The sequence below is a fragment of the Galeopterus variegatus genome, unplaced genomic scaffold (genome assembly GCF_000696425.1).
Source record: "Galeopterus variegatus unplaced genomic scaffold, G_variegatus-3.0.2 Scaffold4722, whole genome shotgun sequence".
Classification (NCBI taxonomy): Eukaryota; Metazoa; Chordata; class Mammalia; order Dermoptera; family Cynocephalidae; genus Galeopterus; species Galeopterus variegatus.
The window spans coordinates 36242-59045 of record NW_007730833.1 but is presented as its reverse complement, the minus strand read 5'-3'; the positions used below and the strand labels follow the sequence as shown (position 1 = coordinate 59045).

The window sequence follows — 22804 nt, the reverse complement described above, 5'->3', positions numbered from 1 at the left end:
GCGCCTCGCTCAGCCAGTGAGCAGGAACCGGTCTGTATGTGGGATCCGAACCCTCGGCGGGAGCGCAGCCGCACTTCCCAAGCGGCGCACTAGCGCAGTGTGCCACCGGGCCGGCCCGAACGTTAACTACTTTAATAGGCTGGCCAGCTAGCTTAGCTGATTAGAATGCAGCCTTATAACACCAGGTCAAGGGTTCGTATCCCCATGCCTGCCAGCCACCAGTAAATAAATAAATAATTAAATAAATAAGATTTTAGAGGTTATCTAATCCAGTGTTGCTAAATGTTTTGATAACTACAAACCATAATAACAAATAATATTTTATATCACAACCTGGTACACACAGCCATAGGTGTGCACACAGATGAATGAAACTGAAGTTTTGAAAGCAATAACCTATGAACAATATGTTAATATTTTGTTACTTTTCTTTTTCATTTTCTTTAAATAACAAATGCTAGACTGTGAAGCTTTAAATTGCTTCAAAAGCTCATGATGTATAGTTCAAAAAGCACATACTTAGATCAACTTCCTTGATTTATAAATAGCAAAACTTAAAGAGGGTGTGTCTTGCCCATGGTGGCTCAATTAGCTGATCGTAGAGCAGAGATCAGAATCTAGCTCTCTGGGTTCCTAGGCCAGAATTCTTTCTGTTCTAAGCTAACTCTCAAGTTGTTTTATCTTTAAAAAATACAAAAAACTTTTCAACCTCCATAATTGATTAGAGTTTCCCAAATCTCAAGTCATGGACATTTATCATCATCCTTTACACTATTTCTAGAAAAGAGTATACTCAGCCATCTAGAAGGTAAACTTCATGAGAGCAGAGAGATTATCTTGTTCTCCACTATACCTTCAACACTTCCATGCCTGGCTCGTAATAGATTGCTCAATGTATTATCAATGAATGAACGAATAACTCCCACCATGGATTTAGCCATTATCTCAATATCGATAACTCTCAAACATCCCTCTTTTTACACCTAAGGTCTAATTTTGTATTTCATTATGTGACCTGCTTTCACATTCATCTACCTTAATTTTCAAGCACCAGAGCCTCTTTTTAAGATACTCTTTGCCATTTTAACTGAATGTATGAAAAGCAGAACTTACACTAAATAGGATCTTTTTCTACCTCTACTGAAGGTACTATAAATATTCCAGGCATTTGAGCTAGAAATTCTCATGTAGCTGGGTTCACAAACTTAAGTTTCCTCAAAAGTCAGGCAGGAAACAAATGTTTAAATCTCCTGAATATAAGAAAAGAAAGACAGCTGGGGCTACAGCCAAAGCAGAGAACACAAGCTCTGCCTAAAACTTGTGTTAGTCTTTTGTGTTCAATCTGTGGTCCACATATTTAGAGCCAAACTGAGCTTACATTCCGCTGCCTCCAACACCTATGCTCAATTAGTCACCACTGTTAATTTTTCCTATTAAATGCCTCTTGCAATGGTTCTCTACTATCCAGACCTACTTGGAATCAAACAGCAGACACCATTATCTGGCCTCTCTACCTCTAAAAAAAAAAATTACATACTGCTCAATACAGTCATCCTAATTTTTTTGTCTTTAAAATACCTCCTGCATGTCCCATTCATATTAACAAAAACATCAATAGTTTCCTCTTTCTTACTATTTTAAGAGTTTCTGTGGGCCCAAGCTTCTGCTTCCAACGTGCATTATCCCCAGTTTATGCGCTCACACTCCAGTAAGGTCAATCCCGTAATGCCCCTACCCATTTTAAGAGTTTCTGTGGGCCCAAGCTTCTGCTTCCAACGTGCATTATCCCCAGTTTATGCACTCACACTCCAGTAAGGTCAATCCCGTAATGCCCCTACCCAATAGGCAACCCCCTTATACTTTTGCTCATGTCACAGTACTATCTAGAAATACCTTCCCTCTCTCTTCATCTTTCCACGTTCTACCCATCCTTCAAGCATAGCTGACATTTTGTCTCTTCCAGGAAGTCTTCATAGACTTTAACGTCTTCCTTCTCTGACTTTCTAGAATAGGCATAGCCTCTCACACAACTTGTGCTATTAATGTTTCCTTGCTTGTCTCTGTTTCACGTGTTCAACTCTTAGCCCTTCATGGTTACAAAGAAACTGCCAGGTGTCATATTTTAAAAACTTTCAGTGCCCCTGGCATATGAGAGGTAGATTTATACAAAGTTCAATGCTTTACCATGATAATAACAGATGTTGTAGGGTCCCCAGAGTTGTATAACCAGGATATTCTGTAAAATGGTATAAAGAGTTGAACCATGACACTACATCCACTGTATCAGCAAGAGCTCGAAACCAAAAAGTCAAGAAGACATTTCTTTTTATTTATTTTTTTCAAAACACCAAATCTATATTTACATCCACATAGAATAACATAACTCTAAGCTGAAATGTATCATAAATAAAACAAGTAATATCTACTGTTTGACACTTAAGTATCAACAATTAAAATAAACCAAACTGGAATGAAATGAATACATAAACAAAAATCCAACAAACTGTACCTCTATATTATATGTACTGTTGTCTCAAAGGAAAAAAACAACAACACCCAAAACCAGGAGTATCCCAACATTTAATACTAAGGGACAAAAAGCAAGCAAACAAAAACATATTTTGAAGTGTAAAGGCTGTGATAAAAAATTTGGTATTTTTATGCATTCAGAAATGTCATTGAAAAGGAGAAATCTTAAAGCCCCCAAAATTTCAGCACAAGAAATTTTCTTGTTCTCAAATAAATTTGGTGATTTAAAAAAAAAAAAACATACATGTTTAAATTTCAGGCCTCTTTATTGCCTGTCCCCTTTTAAGATTTACATTTATAGTCATAGCAGGCTTTCAAGAAGGCATTTATGAATATTGAGTCAAGAATGCCTTCTAGGACTTCTAGAACCACCACTGGACAACTTTAAAATTAAAATGAAATAAACTCAGTTTCTCGGTAACATTATCCACATTTCAAGTGCTCAGTAGCTGCATATATAACATTGAAGATCATATCCATTGTTGCAGAAAGTTCTACTCGAGAGCTGTGTTCTAGATAACTGAGCTAAGAACAGGTAAAAAATAAACTCATATTTCCTATTCACAGTATTCCAGAACATTTGGTCATTTTAAGACAACACCTATGAATGTCAAAAAGACAGTTGTTCTAAACTATAAAACTGGAGTACAGTTTTATTCAAATCCAATCCTTACCATTCTACCCTTAAAGTCCTTGATTGGTTCCATTACCTTAGTACATCCAGTGTCTTTTCCTATGTATTTACATAGCAAACTCATTTTGAAAGGAACATACAGGTGACTGTAATATACAAGCCCCATTGCTGTGTTCAGGTCTGACCACTAAGTAAACACTATGGCTACATCTATTCTGTGACTGAAGATGTATGTGGATGCTTATGATAAGGATCAAGTATCAAACACCTCTCAAAATAATTCAAGCCAAAGTTCTGCTGTAAAGAAAAAGTCCATCTAAAATCAAATGGACAGTGTCATCTCCAAACATGAAAGACAAGGTTAGATATCAAGACTAGGAGACCCAGATTTGAATCACTACTGAGTTCTCTGTTCACACCAATAAACTAAATTCTCCAAAGCACTCTAAGGTATTCCTTTGAAAGCTGTCATCTTAAAGTAGAAATGCAGACAAAATTGTCTGGGTATCCATTGTAAGATGACATCAGTGGGTTACCTGTTTCCCGGCAATTTCATTTTGTGGAGTAAATAACCTTTATGACCTTGAAAGGTCTTAAAAGTTATAAAAAATATGTCAAAGTACCCCAAGTTTACTTTCAATTTCAACACACTGGAATGGCTATAAAAATAAAAAACTGGAACGATTTATAGATTCTGATGTCCAACATTTTACAGATTGGAAACTATAACTCCCCTCTGTGGCTTAAAAGGTTGACACTATTCATTTTAAAAGGATTGTCTGCACAACTATTGGCCCCTAAGGATTTAGCTACAGCAGGAATCCTGTTTAAAACACTGGAAAGGGAACAAATGAAAAAAGGAAATTCAAAATGTTCAAAAGAAAATGTCACAATCAATTAAACTTATATTTTGATACATTTGTTATAATAAAGTGTGCTTAGAGTAAAGGGCATTTAAATGGTTACATTTGATTAATATTTTTATACTATTCTATCCATGTTCAAAATAAGAGAATTATCATTTAAAACTGATTATTTAGAATAATTTCCCATGCTATTATCCTACATTCACAAAAACAGTATCTGCCAGAGTCCACATTAATAGCTTTTCTCCTCTTGAGTATTTCTGAATATGTAATATACAGACTGTAAATATGGGAAAAACAATTATTCTTTAGAGAATGAATACACATAGCACAAGCTATTGCTTCAATGAATCAGAGATATAGTGACAAAATACAAATCAAATTTAAGTTTGATGGAATGCTTATAAGACTGGGAACTGGGGCGGTACTTTGTTTATTATCTTTGGAGAAAACAAAATGCTGTTTCTGAACAGAAATGGTTGCCATGCTGGAAACTGTTCATCTAATAGATTTCTGTTCAGTTGCTTTCAGAATGATTTGAAAATTCTTCCTACTTTAAATAAGAGATCAAAGACCCATCAAAACTAATTTCAAATTTTATGATGAAATCTGGTCTATAGTAAAATCCAAGTACATAATTTCAAAATACATAATCAATATACACAAATAGAATTCTTATAATAGTGACTACTCTAGGCTATAAATTCCAAGCCACAGAACACTTTTCATGAATACTGCAAGAAACAAAAATATCTATAAAGTAATTCTTACTAAGTGATTTTAAAAATATATAAAATCTACATTATAAAATACCTAAGGAACTTGGAAATACTCAAAAACTCGGCAACATGCCCCATGCATTTTTTTCTCTTTATTTCCTTTTAAACACTTACTTAGATTTTCATGAGAAAAGATTTTTCCATAATACTCACTGAACAGACATACACTTAAGAATTCAGATTGGAATATAGAGAACACTAGGAAGCAAGAGGTTACACTAAAAGGAAAGAACAGCAATTTTGTGAAATGAGAATTTCTAAATAAACTTTTTGAAGGAAAAATGGTGATTAACAACTAGCCAAAACATTCTTTGGGAGTATTTTCAAGGACGTACTGAAATTTAATGCAAGGGAAGTATAATTTTATGAATATTACATTAAACTGCTAAAGTAAAAGTAGGGAATTACTTTTCTTCCCACTACACTGAGGCCAGTGGGGAAAAAAATCAGATTCCAAAGTGGGGAGAAATGACTGATTTGGTTAAGATTGTTGATAACAGTTTTTCTAAATTAAAGGATTAAACTAGACAAATATTTATTGCTTATGTAAATAACAAAACCTGTATTTGTTAACAGTGCCCCATTTAGTTAATTACTTCTTGGATACAGGAGCAGTATCCACAATAAAACTATCTTTGGAGAGTGGGAGAATGAAGTCAAGGCTTGATTTGACCCACAGGACAGTTTTCCCAAACCTATTCTAAAACAAAATAGTATTTTGTTTAATTTTTTCTTGAAAAGCAAAATCCCTCATTATTATTCAAAGATAATGAACTTTCATAATGGGCATATATTAATTTGTACCATTTAAATTAAGGCTGTAAACTGAGTAATAAGATCAGATCCAAGATCATTTCTACAGTTTAAAAATCTCAAGTATGTCAAGAAGTTTAAAAAGTTATATTTACTTTTAAGTATTTTCTCAAATGTAAAGAAAGCTTCATGTAGGGCTTACCCAGCTGGCTCTGCCCTTTGTTTGCTCTGTTAAACTCTCTTATCTAATGTTTAATCCTAGAGCTTTCTTTTATAGAACCAAACTATTTCTCACTGTGGCTTAAGGTACTTGTCTTTTAAACCTTTTAGAATTCTGTAACAGATAAAGGGAACCATGCCTCACATTAACTGTGTTTCAGGAAATCAGTTAGCCTGTCTGTGCCTTAGTTTCTCTGTTTTCTTCAACTCACTCAGGACACTGTTCTCACGTAATGTAAAGATATTTATACTTGCCCCATTTAAATTCATAGGGATATACTCATTCAAAGTACCCTGTAAATAGCATAGTGGTAGATAAATAATCTAAGTCTAGTTAAGGTTCTACTAAGTTCAGTCACATCATGTCTCTGCCTCAGTTTCCTCATCTATAAAATGAAATAAGGAAATTTTAAATTCCAACTCTCAATTTTTGCATGATTCTAATGTTTTGGTAAATAATATGAAAATATACACTACTGAAGGACTGTGAAATTGTAACCATGGCTTTTCAGTTAAAATTTATTTGTTTAAATTGCTACTTCTTTTTTTTTTTTTTTTTCCTTTCTGTCTTTTTTCGTGACCGGCAATGGGATCGCAACCCTCGGTGTCGCGCCCGCACTGCGCTCAACCAGTGAGCAGACCGGTCTCTATATGGGATCCGAACCCTTGGCGGGAGCGCCGCCGCACTCCCAGCCGCCGCACTCTACCTAGTGCGCCACCGGGCTGGCCCTAAATTGCTACTTCTTTTTTTTTTTTTTTTTCCTTTCTGTTTTTTTTCGTGACCGGCAATGGGATCGCAACCCTCGGTGTCGCGCCCGCACTGCGCTCAACCAGTGAGCAGACCGGTCTCTATATGGGATCCGAACCCTTGGCGGGAGCGCCGCCGCACTCCCAGGCGCCGCACTCTACCTAGTGCGCCACCGGGCTGGCCCTAAATTGCTACTTCTTTCAGTAAAATTCCACAGCTAACCTTTCATTCTGTTTCTTATCTGCCTACTAATATAAATCCTCTGGCCCAGAAGTCAGGTCTCCTGCACCTGAAGTATTTTTCAGAACCTACCAGAGATAGTTTCGCCCAACACACAACAAACCTAGCCTGCAGAGATCTCTACTGAGCCTGCGCAACTGTCTGATGTGTGGTGTTTTGACAGCAGAGGGTCAAGACTCCCCCTCCAGATCCTGCTAATGCTGCCATTTTCTAAACATGCAGAGGCATGCAGATGGTTTGCACCTGTACAGATTGTTAGGGAACTTCCTCAGACCTTTATAACCAAGGGCAATCTCCTCACCTTGCACACTCCTAACAACTTCCTCATAAATATATCTCCTTTCCTGCTTGGACATGACGGATTTGAGATACATATATCTCCTGTCTTCTCACTTGGCCCCCTTGTGAATAAACCTTTTTCTCTTCTGCAAAGATCTGTGATTTGGTGTTTGGCTTTCTGTAGTGCATGGGCAAACGAACTCCGTTTGGTTGACAACAAAGTATCATACACACTACTTAAATTTGCATAAAAGGCAAAAAGGCAGTAAAGTGAAAAAACCCACTACCTTATCCAGTTAGATCTTAGCTCCTGGAAAGTTAGTGAAAGGAAGAGAAACAGTGGTGCTAACAATCATTTCCATGAGCTCAGTTTTAAAGGAATACAGCTAGATATAAATACTGCATTTAGGCTTTTGATGATTGCTCACACCTTACTTTAAACTGCCTTTATGTTTACACTATGGAAAAACAATAGTCCTTAAGAGTGATAAGAAAATAAACAAAAAATAATTTTCACATACCAGTATAAGTAATTAGCCAGTGTTGAGTTTTTGCAGGCTCTTGATATCAAGAAGGTACAGAGATCTTGCTGGAAGAATTAAAAGAAATGCATATATATTATATTACTATCTGTTATTAAAGGAGAAAATAAGAGAGTCTACATTTACCTATCAGTTTTCATCTATATATCTCATATCACAGATCAGAATTTCATCCATCCATCTATCCTTCCATCCATCCAATATTTATTCTAAACCAGGCAATACATGAGAGGTTAAGACACCACAGTTCACAGAGTTCCTTGTCCTCCCAGACCTTAATATTTAGTAAAGGACAGAGATACTGAAGAAATGATCACAGAAATAATTTAGACTGGGAGGTCAGAAAAGGCAGCAATGAGGACATGACATTCAGGCAAGACCAAAATGATACTATGCACAAAGGCCCTGAGCTTGGCTGTTCAAGGAATTTTAAAGGGTATAATGTAGCAAAATATAGTGAACACTAAAAGTAAAAGAGGCTGAAAAGATAGGCAAAGGTCAAATTATGTAAGATCTTTAAGGTCACACTATTGAGTATGGATTTTATTTGAAAAATAATGAATGTCCAACAAAATATCTTAAACAGGACAGTGAGATGATCTGATTTACATTTTAAGAAAATGACTCCGTACTATTGAGTATGGATTTTATTTGAAAAATAATGAATGTCCAACAAAATATCTTAAACAGGAGAGTGAGATGATCTGATTTACATTTTAAGAAAATGACTCCGGTAGCTCTGAGATATATAAAGAGCTGAGATCACTGGATGCTGTTACAGTAGTCTGTAAGAGTGAACGGTGAGAGAAGATATGAAAAGAAGTAGACAACTTTAAAAAATATTCTGAAAGTATAATAAAAGGACTTGCTGAGGGAGAGGAAGTAGGAAGGAATGAAAGGAATGGACAATAACTCCCAACTTACTGGATTTAGCAAATGGGTTGACTTGTTATGTCACAGATATCCCAGATGTGAAGCTGGCCAAGGGGTGAGAAGAGAGTTGTCTTTTGAAATATTAAGTTTGAAGTGCCTGTTGGACACGTAACATAGATCAAGTATTTGGATACATAAATCTGAAACTCAGGAGATATGAGCTAGAAATATAAATTTGAGTTTATTACTACAGCATAAGATAAGAGTATAAATTGGGAACAGAGGAGGACCCTGAGGAACATCAAAATGTCAAGCAGAGTAGAAAGTGCTGACAAAGGAAACTGTGAACAGCCAGAGAGCGGAAGAGAAAAACAATGGACGTATGGCATCACCTAAACCATGAGAAGAGTCAGTTTTTCAAGAAGGGAGTTATTTACTTTGCTGAATACTCTGACTGGAACTGAAAAGTATGTGTAATCACAAACATTAATGTAATTTACTACCTTAGCAAATAAGTGTTAAGCAAAAGTCAGACTTATGTGGATTAAAGACCAAAAAAGGAGTCAGTAACTATAAACAACTCTCTGAGGAGCCTGATCATGGAAGGAAGAAAGAAAATAAGGTGCTATTTAAAAGGATACGATATCAAGGGAGAGTATTTTTCTTTTTTCTCAATTTTTCAGATGGGAAATACTGACACACATACTTGAATATTTCTATCAGGAAAAGAAAGCATATCTCTGAAGGGAGTTCTGTTTCTTCTGTTTAAGAAAACAAGAAAAAGATGGGGTGGGTTTCATGTCTATAAATCTGGTGATGAAAAACAGACCATTCTCACCTAGTGGTTTCTATTTTCCCATTAAGTATAATACAGAATTGTCATCTGGAGATTGGGAGTCAGGGCATGAAGAACAGAGTGGAAGAGGTATGAAAGAGTCACTGCAGAGCTGGGAGATCAACGCACCTAGAGAAATGTAAGATGGCAGATAGCGCTGAGTGCTCATCTGAGGTTTGTGATCATGAATTTATAGTGACACCATCATGCTAGGCTATGTGTTTTTCTTTAGCAATACTCAGGCAGATAGAAAAGAGGTAATTAGGCTTATAAAGAGTTGAGATTTTTCTAGGGGAACTGAAGGTAAATAAAAATAAGAGAATGACTAAAATGATGAGCCATGGGATAAAAGCTATATTTAGAGGAAAGCACAAATATTGAAGGGAGCTGATTCACAAAGAAAAGAGTAAGAAGATCAATGAATTAGCAAGTTTCAATGCAGTAGGAGCCCTTAAGAAAAGTAAGCTGGAGTAATAAGAGGTTGTTATCACAAGGTAGATGTGTTAATCCTTTTAGAGGTGGTAAAAAAATCAAATCTCCAATTTTAGAACTAAAACCTTACATCTCCTTTTCAAATGTGCAACAAAAATTCAATAAGAAAACTGCTCAATCAATAATGTAAAGTTGAATCCATGAATTTAACAGGCAGAAATTAGGAGTAAAGTTTATCCTTTGACTATATGACAAGGACGTTACACTTTTATACACTGACATATATATTTAAATAGAAAATGTGTTTCATTTGACACAATGTTTTCATAAAAAATTATTTACAGACAACAAATATGGAAGAATTAAATTAAAAAATTGTGAAACAGGAAATACATACTGTAAATTTTTAAATTCATTTTGGATGAGCAATATTTTAAAATTTTAAAACATTTTAAAGAAAAAAATGTGCTTTAGGCAAAAGGAAATTGATCTAATACTGGAGGTCGGATACACGAGAAGAAATGGTGAGTAAGGATACAGGTATCCTTAGAGGTATCTCTAAATATTTACTGTGTGTATATAATAGTAATTAATAATATTATCAAATTTGGAGGTTAAATAACGAGATAAAACTAAATTATTGGTGAAAACTACACACAAGTAAAGGGGTATGTACTGTTTTGGAGGAGGGTAATTATGCGAGACTTAAAGTTAGGCACACAAGCTAAAATATCTAGCATAACCAGTAAAATAATTGATATAGACAATATAACCTCCAAACCAGGAGTGAGATGGAGAGTGGGGAAAGGGATTTAGCCAATGACAGGCAGGGAGAAAAAAAAAAGTATACACACACACACTTCGTGTAAGAAGAGATAGGTCTGTCAGCCACATGAGAAATATCAGAAATATATAAAAACTATTTTATATATATATATGGAAGAATAGGAAGTACAATATAAGATGGTGAAGTAAATCCAAATATAAGGGGACTTCAAAAAGTTTGTGGAAAAATAGAATTAAAAGATAATATGAATCTTTTATGAACTTTTTGAAGTATCTTCATACAGCTATAATCACAATAAAAACAAATAGTGCAAAAATTCCAGTTAAAAGAGAGTGATAAACTGGTTTAAAAAGCAAACTTTAGTTATATGATGTTTTCCAGAGATAAATATAAAATATAAGGATACAAAAAATATTGAAAGAATCAAAAAAGTATACCAGTGAATACTAACTCTATTAATACCTGACAAATCTGACTTTTAGGCAAAAAGCATTATCAGATATAACGACAATTACTAAGCAGTAATAAAAGAATCGATTTACTTCAATGCACTTAATTAAAGAGCTTCAAAATATTTAAAGCAAAAATCAACAGAAATACATGAAGATACTGATAATTCCACCATCATACAGGGGAATTTTACCCTAGTTCTTTCACAGATCAAGCAGGAAAAAAGACATCAGAGAAGGGCACAAGCGATTTCAATGACACAATTAATAAGCTTGCTCTAGTGACATACATCCAATGCTATACCTAACAGTTGGGGAATACGTACTTTTAAGAACCCAAGGAATTTATGAAATATGATCATATTTCAGTTATAAAAACTGAGCTTCTATCTTCTTTCTAACATTTGGCAAGACATGTATAATGGTCTCTTAAAACTCCAGGCAAGAAATGAGGGAGGATATAAGACACTGCATTAAGGTGTCAGGGAGGAGGACAATATCTCAAGTTGTGATAAGAAAAGAGGAAGTTGAGCTTGGGTGGATATTAGCTTAAAGAAGACAACAGCTTGTACAATGTTGTTATTCTACTGGGGGAAGGGGAAGAGGGAGGGAAACATCACTCTAAATAATTCCCACTCCTTTCTGGGGTAGCTTGGATTACCTGAATGCTTTATGGAACTATTCAGCTGAGAAAATGTAAAATGGCTTAATCATTGAGTAACAACAGATAGGTTCATCAGTCACAAGAGAAATATCAGAAACATATAAAAACGTTTTTTTTTTTAGCCTAAAAGTTTTGAGTATATAAAACTATATTCTAAACATAACTTTCAGAATCCAATCACTTCACAGTATCTCCCACATAAACTACTTTGATTCAAGCCACCACGTCTCACCTAGAGTATTTCAACAGCTTCCATGTAAAACTCATTTGGTACAAGGGTCTATAAGCTGTACACAACTGATACCTAGTTCTCTCTTGGACCCAGTCTTCTGCCATGCTCCCTTCTGCTTACTCCCCAACCAGGCACACTGGCCTGTTGTTCCTCAAACACAACTTAAACTCTGGTCTTTGGGCCTCTATACTTGCTGTTCCCTCTGCTTGAAATGCTTTTCCCCCAAATAGCCTCATGTGCTTCATCTTTACACAGATATTTTTATTTCAGGAAAGCCATCCTTGACTAGTCTTTGTAAAACTGCAACCACCTAATCCCACCCCAACACTCCTTACCATACTTCTCTGGTTTATTTTTCTCTATAGAAAATAGACATCATTATCTCTTCTGCTATATATAAAAACTGTTAACTATCACCCACCCCAGCACTAGAATGTAAGCTCTACAAAGACTGATTGTTTTGTTTATTGCTGCATAGACCCCAGTACCTAAAACAGTATGTAATAAGGGCTCAACAAATATGTGTGAATATGTGAATGAATGAACGAATCAATGAATCAACATCTTAAACTTTAAAAAAGCAAAACGGACTGTCACAGAATGGTTCCTTAAAGGGCTTGCCTAAGCATTCTACAATCCTGTAATTAAAAAATTCTTTATTCAGTTAAATATTTTCTGTTATTTCAAAGGTATGCAAACATGCAAACTTCAGTCAATGGTTAAAAGATTCATTCAGTTACTAACCTTAACTCCTAAAATTTGACTAAAAGCAATACATGTACATTAAAAAATCAAGTGAACTTTCTAATATCAAAGCATGCATTATTTGTTTTCAGCATCAGGTGTGTGAAAGACTCTTTTTAAATTAGAAGTCTTGGGGATAAATTCAATAATATGTACTAGATCAGCTTCTGCAATGCACTTCCAAATGTACTTTTCAGAGCAGCACTAGTCAAATAAGACTGTTCTACCTCAAAAATGAGTCTAACTTATTTGTATAGTTAAAAACAGCTCCCTAGTGTATTATCACTAGTATCAAAGTCATACATTTTGACAATGTAATCACAAACACTGATAACAATTACAGTAATGTTCATAAATACCTTAACAATAAATATTCTGAGTTTCCCTAATAAAATATTTAAGCCCAGTTTATTTTCACATTGCATATGAATCCATTCATATGCCCAAAGCACCAATAAAATGACATGAATTGAGGATTATCTGGCACTTTATGCTGAAGGGAAAAGCCATGAACATGCATCATAAAACAAGTTATTTAATAAAGTTATAATATTTGTTTTATTAATCAAAATCAAGCTCTTCTAAAGTTTTTTTTTTTTTGTCTTTTTCCGTGTCCGGCAACGGATCGCAACCCTCAGTGTCACCCCCGTACCGGACCGGGACCGGCAACGGGATCACAGCCCTCGGTGTTGTTCCCGTGCCTCGCTCAGCCAGTGAGCGGGAACCGGTCTGTATGTGGGATCCGAACCCTCGGCGGGAGCGCCACCGTACTTCCCAAGCGGCGCACTACAGCAGTGCGCCACCGGGCCGGCCCCCTCTTCTAAAGTTTTAAAGACCAACATAAAATGTTTAACTGGTAAGATCTCTCCTATTGGAAATTTTAAAAGCTCTACACTCACCTCCAGATTTTCACCATCTGAAACTTCTTTTGTTTTAGACGCAGGTGGAGGAGAAGACACTGGAGGAAGTGGGCTGGTTATAATTTGTGAACTGAAAAAGTAATAGGAGAGATCACTGAGATATAAAATAGTCCGTCTATAAAAGAAGACACAAATTTCTCAGCATAGTACATCTTAATTGTGTCTGGTTAATACATCACTTCTTAAAGTATGTTTAGTGCAAAACTAGAGTAACATTATGCTCAGGGAAAAGACCATCCATGGTCAAAGATTATGGGTAATAATAGCCTTTTGGAGATTTATGTGCAAGTCTGAATATTATAGGTTTTGATAAGTACTGTGATTAAAAGAAAAAGTCAATTTATCTTTAAACGGCAATTTCCTAACATGTCTGGCTACAAGATCACCAAAATCACACAGAATTAGTAACTAGCATACCATAATTTGGGAAATGCTGGGTTACAGTTTTCACCCTGTCATACATTTTTAATAGATTTTAACTTTAAATGTTTAAAATTACATACATTTTAATTTTAAATGTTTTACTAATTAAACATTTTAGGTGGCATAAGAAAGGAAGAAGATACATAATCTGAACTTGAGACAGAAGGCCTCCAATATACAGTGGGAAACGTAAGGGGTCTCCTCTCTTAAAAATAGAAAATATAAAGTAGCCAAGAGATGAAAAAATGTTTTTTCCTGTTTTCAGATCTTTTACAAAGTAATAATTGAAAAGACTGGACTGATTCAGGAAATCTGAATTCTAGATCGGGGTTGGTCACGAACAAACCTTATGACCTTCACAAAACCATTTTATATCACTGAGCCTCACATTTTATTCCTAAAGGTTCCTGTTTATTTCGAATTTTAAGATTTTATGAAAGGCGAATTGGCAAAGTAGAGAGAACATGGGCTTTTAAATCAACTCTACAATTTGCAAGATATAAGACCTTAGGCAATTTAGTTAACTTCTCATTAAGACTTTCATCTCTAAATTAGATATGTGAATACCCACCTCAGAGGATTATTTATTATAACAAGATAATGTATGAGGGCCACTTGACACAGTGTCAGATACAGAGCTGGGACTTTCTAATTGTTATTACTGTTAATAGCTGACTTTTAATTCAAGTAATTTTTATTTCTTTTTAGTATAACTATAAAGAGGTGAAAGCAGCTAATAAAAAAGACTTTTCCTTAAACTATTTGAGCCCACTAACAAGCCCCATTGTTTATTCTATTTTAACATGAACAGTAATATTAACTAACACTTCCTGTGCACTATGTGTTAGACAATTTTCTAAATGTTTTACGAGTACTAACTCATTTAATCTTCAAACAACCCTTAAAGATCAGTTATTATTTCTATCCCTATTTTTAAGATGAGAAACTGGAGCCACATAGAGAACATGCAACTTACACGAGTTTGCAGAGCTAGTAAATGGCAGAGTCAAGATTTTAACTCAGGTATTACTGACTGAATAGCCTGAAAAGCACTGCTCTCTAAAACAGTAATTTGTGTTCTGTGAGTGTACATGCCATCTTCATTGGTAAAACTTCAAAATTAGTAGTACTAGGGTTTGGCACATCAAGATGGAAAAAAAAGAAGACAAATTGAAAAGGGAGAAAACTATCAAACTTGAAAATATGCCCTCTCATCCATACCTATCTATTTCTGCAGAATTTATTCCAGCATTTGACACACTCTCTGACAATGACCCCTGACTGTCCCTCTTGGTAGGTTCCAATCCATTCTTTATATCATCAAAATTTTCATATTTGAGAGCCTGGACAAGTTGTAACAGATACATCAACAAATCCTAGAAAACAAAGAAAAAAGAAGCTAATATTAGAAAAATAAATGCAATATGACTCAACATAATTTATTGCTAAATATTAAGCCAGAATTTTATTTTTGTCTTACACTTTACAGCTGTGTTACCTTTGGTATGTTAATAAGCTACTTAATCTCTTGGTGCCTCACAGCATCCTCGTCTATAAAATGGACATAATATAAACCTTAGAGAGGGCTATGAGGATTAAATAAGTGAATAGAAAAAAGTCACAGAACAGCGGCTGGCATAGAGTAAGTGGCCAGTAAATGCTTGTTTAACGTAATGGTATAAAAAAAAAAAAAAAAAAAAAAAAAAAAAAGTGGGGGATAAGGAATCAAGATAGTTTGTGTAAAACTAAGAAATTAGAGAAGGATCCATTTTTAGCAAAAGATCACATAACTGCATTCTATGTTTAACATTATGTAAGAAACTCCACATTTTCAAGTTTTCAAAGAATCTTCTATAAATATTTCATGGCCCACTCTTTCCTTTCCTATTTGTAACCTCTATTGCACTTGTAATTACTTGTTTATTTACTCTTTGTCTTTTCCACTATTTTATAAATTCTATGAGGACAGAGACCATGTGTCAGCAACCTTTTTTTTCATGATTTATATCTTACACGAACGTAGTAAAAATTTTTATTACTAGGCAAACAATGACAAAGAATAAAACACATGATTTCACCATAGATATGAATGAAATGAAAGGTTAAGTGGCTTATTAATTCTTATTCAAATATGTCCGTGTCAGTGGCCAGGCAAATGAAGTGACTCTGTATCAAAGTACCTCTACAGTCTTCTGTTTCTAAAAAGCATTTTTTTAATTGGAGCAATAAACATCTGATTTTCTATTATCATATTTGAAATATATGGTATCCAATAATTATAATAATTACACGGTTTTTCTAAGGAAAAAAACAATTATATTACATAACAGAACATTGATTAATATGCTTAATGCCAAATATCCTTCTTCTTTGGAGGCATAAGTACCACAGTTTCCTTGCTAGTCTTCATTACCAATGCTGCTGAATGCATCAACTGTGTGTTTTCCCAAGTATAGAAAAAACCTGACCATGTGAAATAAAAAAAGCTGCACTGTTAATAAATTCCTAAGGAAGGGGAAATTCAGAAGAAAATTTTCCTCTTTTCAAGTCACCGATCACCATCTGATTTGTTGGTCACTTGGTATCTATATTTAAACTACATTTTCCTTCATCTGTATGAAAATGAATTAAACTCAACAGTAAGTACACAGTCTGTTTTCTCATTATATAGTCAAATCTTGAAAAATATAAAATTCCTCCAAGCATGAAGGACATATGCACTCAACTAAAACGAGGCAAAAGAAAAAAAAAAATTAGGTTTCCATCTCAGGTAATTCAATAAAAATTTCCCAAGAGCTATGAAATTTTATCTAGATAGCAGTCAAATCTTGAAAAATATAAAATTCCTCCAAGCATGAAGGACATATGCACTCAACTAAAACAAGGCAAAAGAAAAAAAAAATTAGGTTTCCATCTCAGGTAATTCAATAAAAATTTCCCAAGAGCTATGAAATTTTATCTAGATAGCAATCACCATTTTTCTCAAGAAGAAGTTAATTCTAATGCCTCAGAGTGCAAATGCAAAGTCCTATGTCAAAATCACTCACTGACTTCCCATTTCTTATTGAATTAAGAGTAACTCTTCATATATGCATTTTCAATTGAGAGACATGGGTTCCAATTTGCCTTCCCAACAGCTACTTATATCCTACTTCTTCGAAGTAAAATACTTTGTATTCTTGCTGCACTTTTCAATCTCCTTGCTGTTGCTCATATTGCTCTCTCCACTTGGAATATAAACTCCCAATTGTGAAAATTCAATATTTCCTTCAACGTATATCTCAAATGCCACACTTCCTCATAAATTCTAATGTGGAATCTCTCTCATTTTGGACCACACAACAGTAAGAAATATGACTTTAAAAGATTCCTGAATAGAATATTAGCAAATCAAATTCAGAAAGGTTTTAAAGGATTAAGATTTATTTTGCGAGTGTATGGCTGGTAGTATAATATTAGGAAATCTATCAGCACACTAACAGTACATTAATAAATTAAAGGTGAGAGACCATGTGATATGAACAGGTGTCGAGAGTGTTCAAAGCCATTCTTAAACACATACACACATACACACACCTACATAAGTCTGTTCACTACAATACAGTTATAGCAAAAGATTGAAAATAAATGCTTATCAAAAGAGGCTCACTGCTAAGTAAATTAAAAAATAAACTCAGTAAAATATCATATTGCTGTTTAAAAAGAATACGGTAGATCTACAGAGACAGGACACACTACCCCAAAATATAGCACCTTAGCATTCAAATATATCAAGTTGACGGAATTTGAGAAACAGCAGGTGTAGGAATGACTCTGACCTTCCTCTGAAGCAGGACCTTCACGTGAGAGGTGCCCTCCCTATACCTGGGGAGCATACTTATCTTCAAAGAATGAAGGGACACCTAGAGAAACCTGAATAAACAGGTTGTTTCTTCCAGTTTACAACTCTTAGCTCATACTCCTTTGTCTTATCACATTTTCCAGGACTTTCCACTATTCATAGTATAAAAATGCTTAGGTTTAACCATTTGTTCAAGTCTTCATTTCCTTATGAAGTCTCCCATGTCATGTAAAACTTCCATTAAATACAATTGTATGCTTTTCTATTGCTAATCTGTCTTTTGCTAGAGGCCCAGCAGAGAACCTAGATGAAGAGAAGAAAAAAGGTTGTTCCTCCCCTGCAACAGGTATCCATAAAGAGCAGAACACGGTATTTTTTTTTCACAGATTAAACACGTCCTTGACAACATTATGGATGATAATTTGCCTATGTTTCCAAACTTTATGGACACCAAATAAATACACTGGGAATGAGATATTGTCTGAGATACTGTTTGGCTAATAAGGCAAGTTTTTAAAAGTATATTCCCATTTATGTTAATTTTTTTTAAAGTGAGTCATATATACTATACATGCATACATATACTTGCAATTTGCATAGAGAATATATGGAAGAATATATAAGAATTGTAAAATAAAAATTACAGGAGGTCACTGTTTTGGACTAAGTTCCTACACTAGACCCTAACAGACCAGACTAAAAATAAAAACTGAGTCACTTTGCTAAGTTCTACTTCACTTAGCTTGTGATCTGACCTTCTGAGAAACCAGGAGAAAGAGATAGCAGCCAACTTCCCAAACAGGGGAATTTTTTAAATTAAATTAAACTTAATTTAACTTAATGTTAAATTAAGTTTGGCCTAAATGTTTCTTCAGACATAGTGAACTGTAACCTAACTTGATGTGTAAACAGACCATCACCTACTCTTGTAACCTAACTTGATGTACAAACCTCTTCTTGTAACAAGTAGCCCAGTCTTAGCCAATTACAGGCAGCTAACTGTTAAAACCATGTTCAAATAAGACAAACGTCCAGCCGTAACCAATCCAGCTATTTTTGTACCCCATTTCCATTTTTTGAACGTCACTTTCCCATTTCTGTCTATAAATCTTAGCTGACCCCTCAGCAGCCCAGAGTAGCTCTGAACTTATTCTGGTTCTGGGGCTGCCTGATTCTTTGCTCAATTAAACTCTCTTAAATTTAATTAGTTTAAAGTTTTTCTTTTAACAGATATGATAATAAAGTTCCCTTTGCTTTAATCCTTACGCAAAAGAGATAGTCTGATGTTAACTAGTCAGTTATTTTTTCATTGTTCTGTCTTCCTGTCTCCACTTTACAAGGACAGTAACTTTATAATGACTAATCACTTTTTGTTGTTGTTGTTTCTCTTTCTTCAGCCTTTTTCTGTCTATAAAATCAACCTCCTCTGCTCGGCTCACTGGAACACTTACTCTATTTTATGGTATAACATGTTGCCCAATTCTAGAATCACTATAAATTGAGACCCTAAACTAAATTTGTTGTAATTTTGTGCTTTGACAGAATATATATAGTATACATGTGACACTGTAATATAAGAAATATTTATTGGGTCTTTGTGCCTGGTTCCTGGACAGATCCCTAAAACTTTTGTAATTCCCTAAATGACAAGAGTTACAAGGGCGAAAGAAGTCCTTTGTGATTCATAACAAGCCCTTTTCAACCACACCTGAGTTTATGATCATGAGAGACTTTTACAAAGCCCCTTAGAAGCTGAATGCCAGAGGAAACAGCCATGTGATTAGAGGGTTGGAAGAGAAGTTCCTATGCTCAGGACCTTATCCTATGTATCTCTTCATCTGTTCACCTGTATCCTTTAAAGTGTCTTTTGTAATAAATTAGCACTATTAAATAATGTTTCCCTGAGTTTTGGGTTAAATAAAATTTACAGGAGGCCACTGGTTTAAACTGAGCACCTCTAATAGGCCCAACAGACCAAACCAAAATGGAGTTACTCATGCTAAAGATCCATGCCACCAAGCCAAAATTAGGTCATTTATGTGATCCTCAGAGAACTCAGGAGAGAGAAATAATAGCCAAATCCCCAACAGACCAGTTTTGGCTGCCATAAAGAAATTCCCTCAGCTTTAACCTTTATGAGGAAAGTAACTTTGAAATAACCAATCCACTCCTTGTTGTTTCTGCTTTCTTCAGCCCTTTTCTGTCTATAAGCCCAACCTCCTTTGCTCAGCTCATCGGAACACTCATTCTGTTTTATAGAATAAGGTGCTGCCAAATTCTAGAACAGCAAGTAAAAGACAATTAAACTCGTTGTAAATCTGTCTTTTGACATGAGTCATTCTAGCAAATTATTGAACTCAAGGAGGGGGTCGTGGGACCCCCTGTTTTATAGCCAGTCAGCCAGAAGTCAGGAATCTGTCTCAAAATAATCTAGTGGAGGGCAGGGGATTGGGATAGAGACAGTGAATGGTATAGATGAAACAAGATTAACTATGAGTTAGGAACTGCTAAAGACAGATGAATTATACAGAAGGGTTCACTATACCATTTACTTTAGTGTTTAAATTCTACTATAATTAAATACACACATCAACTATTGCCTTTAATAAATGCTTTGCTTCTTGAAATTTTTTTAAAAAGTCTTTGATAATAGTTGTTCTATGGGATCAGCATTCATATATATATATAGAGAGAGAGAGAGAGAGAGAGAGAGAGTGAGGCTTGAGAAGAGTCATTCCACATCCTATAAGCCCTACATGCTAGGATAAACTATTAGGTTGTGTTTGAGAACACATTCACCCTATAAAAATTAAGAAGAGAAAAACTGCTAGGTTAGTATATCTAATTAGGAATTACTAAAACTCAAAATCTAGCAATGCTTCATGTCAACAGTGTTCCTCCTTCCCTGATGGACTTTCATGTATATAAATAGCCAGCATAAAGTTTGCAGTCTTTGTTTCCCAGAGTATTCAAAAGTACCTTCAGAAAATCTACATATACACATAATTGTCAGCAGGTGGGAGTTTAAAGGAGGAGTTTGAAGGAGAGTAAGATGACCATGCATCTCTATGCTTTAAAGGCCCCAAGGGCTTTTCAAGGCTACAATTAAATGTGGCTTGATGTATACTGACTGATAGAGGGGATCTGAATTATTCCCTAGCTGGTGCTGCATTAAACCATTTTTCATTAGAATTCCTTTTTCCAGACAGAGCAGTACAAGCTCTGCTGCCAGGTAAATGTCCTGGGAGAGATTGTCCTATCACGTAACAGATCAGGAAGTAAATTTTCATTTCACAGAAGCAGTCCTTGGAGGAATATTTTAATTTTACTTCTGAAAACACACCAAGTATATCCTCTTCCCTTCTAAAAATTCTCTCTCTCTCACACACATATATACAGACTTTAATTAGAATCTAGTTTAAAATGTACCCAAACAGGAGTAATGAATTATAGTGTACCTCATCATCTGCCTGTCGCAATCGGGCAACAGCATAACGCCTCACTGTTGGGTTGGTATAATGAGAGGATAACAGCTCCAAGGAATCTTCTACGTCCATTGGCTTCCATTTTCCCAGAAGTTCTAATGCCTGTTTTGCCTCCTGAGGTAGATCCCAATTAACACATTTCAGGAATTTTGTTAAAGCCTAAAATCAGAAAAGATTTTAAAATTAGAAACAGCAGCCTATTGCCTGGCATAGGAAAGATCAAGGGTGGCAGAATTCTATTTGGTACTGACGGCAGAGTCACAGAGTCAGTGATGGGCTCTTGTGTAAACAATGAATGAAGTTACGCATATGATCCTAAGGAAGATCTGCAGAACAGAAAAAAAAGCATTCCCAAATTACATTTTCCAGGCCAAATCACTTGCAGAGCACTATGAATTTTTTAATTTAAGGCTTTTCTTCATTTTACTTTTGTTATTTTAAAATACTGCAGGCCTCAAGACATGTCTCAGAACTCCAAGGTGCCTTGGAGAAAACCTATATTTTACAATATCAACACTGTAACACAAAATTCTGCAATCACTAAATGAAAAGTTCAGAAGCTAAGCAAGGGTAGAAATTCCTACCACTAGCCTCACTCTCAATCAACTCCCCAGGGTATGATCACTGGCTGACCTAGAGCCAGTGATCACATGAGGACTCAGACAAATTGGCATATGTATGTCTCTCTGAGAAGTAATAACTTAAAAAGATAGGAAATCAAACAAAAATTCAAAAAAAAAAAAACAAGCACAAATATGGGTAAGTACAGAAGCAGCAACAAATGTTCTATCATTCAGTTAGTTGGCTATTTGTAGCATTTATGTGGAACCTCACTTCTCTAGATAGGAAATACACTTAAGTTTTCTCAAGACTGTCAATTAAGTAGATTACCTTGGAGCATGTCATGCATGGTTGCATAAATTATAAATGCTGTTTTAAGAAACATACATATTTGTTTTCCATAAAGAGCAACCCCTATTGCCAGATCTCACCGGCAACACTGTCTGGCTGAACCCAAGACATTTTCTTCTATGAATTTACCTGTGAATTATCTCTTGAACAATGATAACTTTAACATTTTAAATTCCTACTCTGCCCAACTAAAATCTTTTCAATAGCAAATTAATCAAGTCATCAAAAAAAAATGTCCACTTAGACCACAAAACACAACTTCTGTTAATACAACACAAAATGAAACTTCACGCCCAACTTACTCTTGATTTTACTAAATTAAGAAAAAAGGCACTATGCAAATAATCTAGTCCAATGATTAAATCGTATATAACCTCACCTCAAAATGTTGGGTGAGCTAGACCTAGAATCCAGGTCCACCAACTGACTCTCAGTCATGCCTCTCCCACTAGGTGGTGCCTCCTTATTAACGCACTTCCATTCCCTACCTGGCTAAGCCCATGCCCCTTGGAGCCATTACTCCACCAATACTGATTCCCTAAATCCATTGCTAATCCCTGTCAATTATTTCCTAGCAATATTTCCTGTATTTCCTCTCAGGCAGATTCTCATTATATC

At 35.2% G+C, this 22804-nt stretch overlaps 1 protein-coding gene across 1 annotated transcript in view; it reads right to left on the bottom strand.

The window, feature by feature from the left end:
• Nucleotides 1–22804, bottom strand: part of PIK3C3 (phosphatidylinositol 3-kinase, catalytic subunit type 3) — a gene marked incomplete at its 5' end in the record, with an annotated part of 125367 nt that overhangs the window by 68178 nt on the left and 34385 nt on the right. Inside the window, 4 exons of the mRNA XM_008588221.1 lie at nucleotides 7569–7636; nucleotides 13505–13595; nucleotides 15170–15324; nucleotides 21248–21433. Of these exons, the coding sequence (XP_008586443.1) occupies nucleotides 7569–7636; nucleotides 13505–13595; nucleotides 15170–15324; nucleotides 21248–21433 (500 nt within the window). The remainder of the gene's footprint in view (nucleotides 1–7568; nucleotides 7637–13504; nucleotides 13596–15169; nucleotides 15325–21247; nucleotides 21434–22804) is intronic.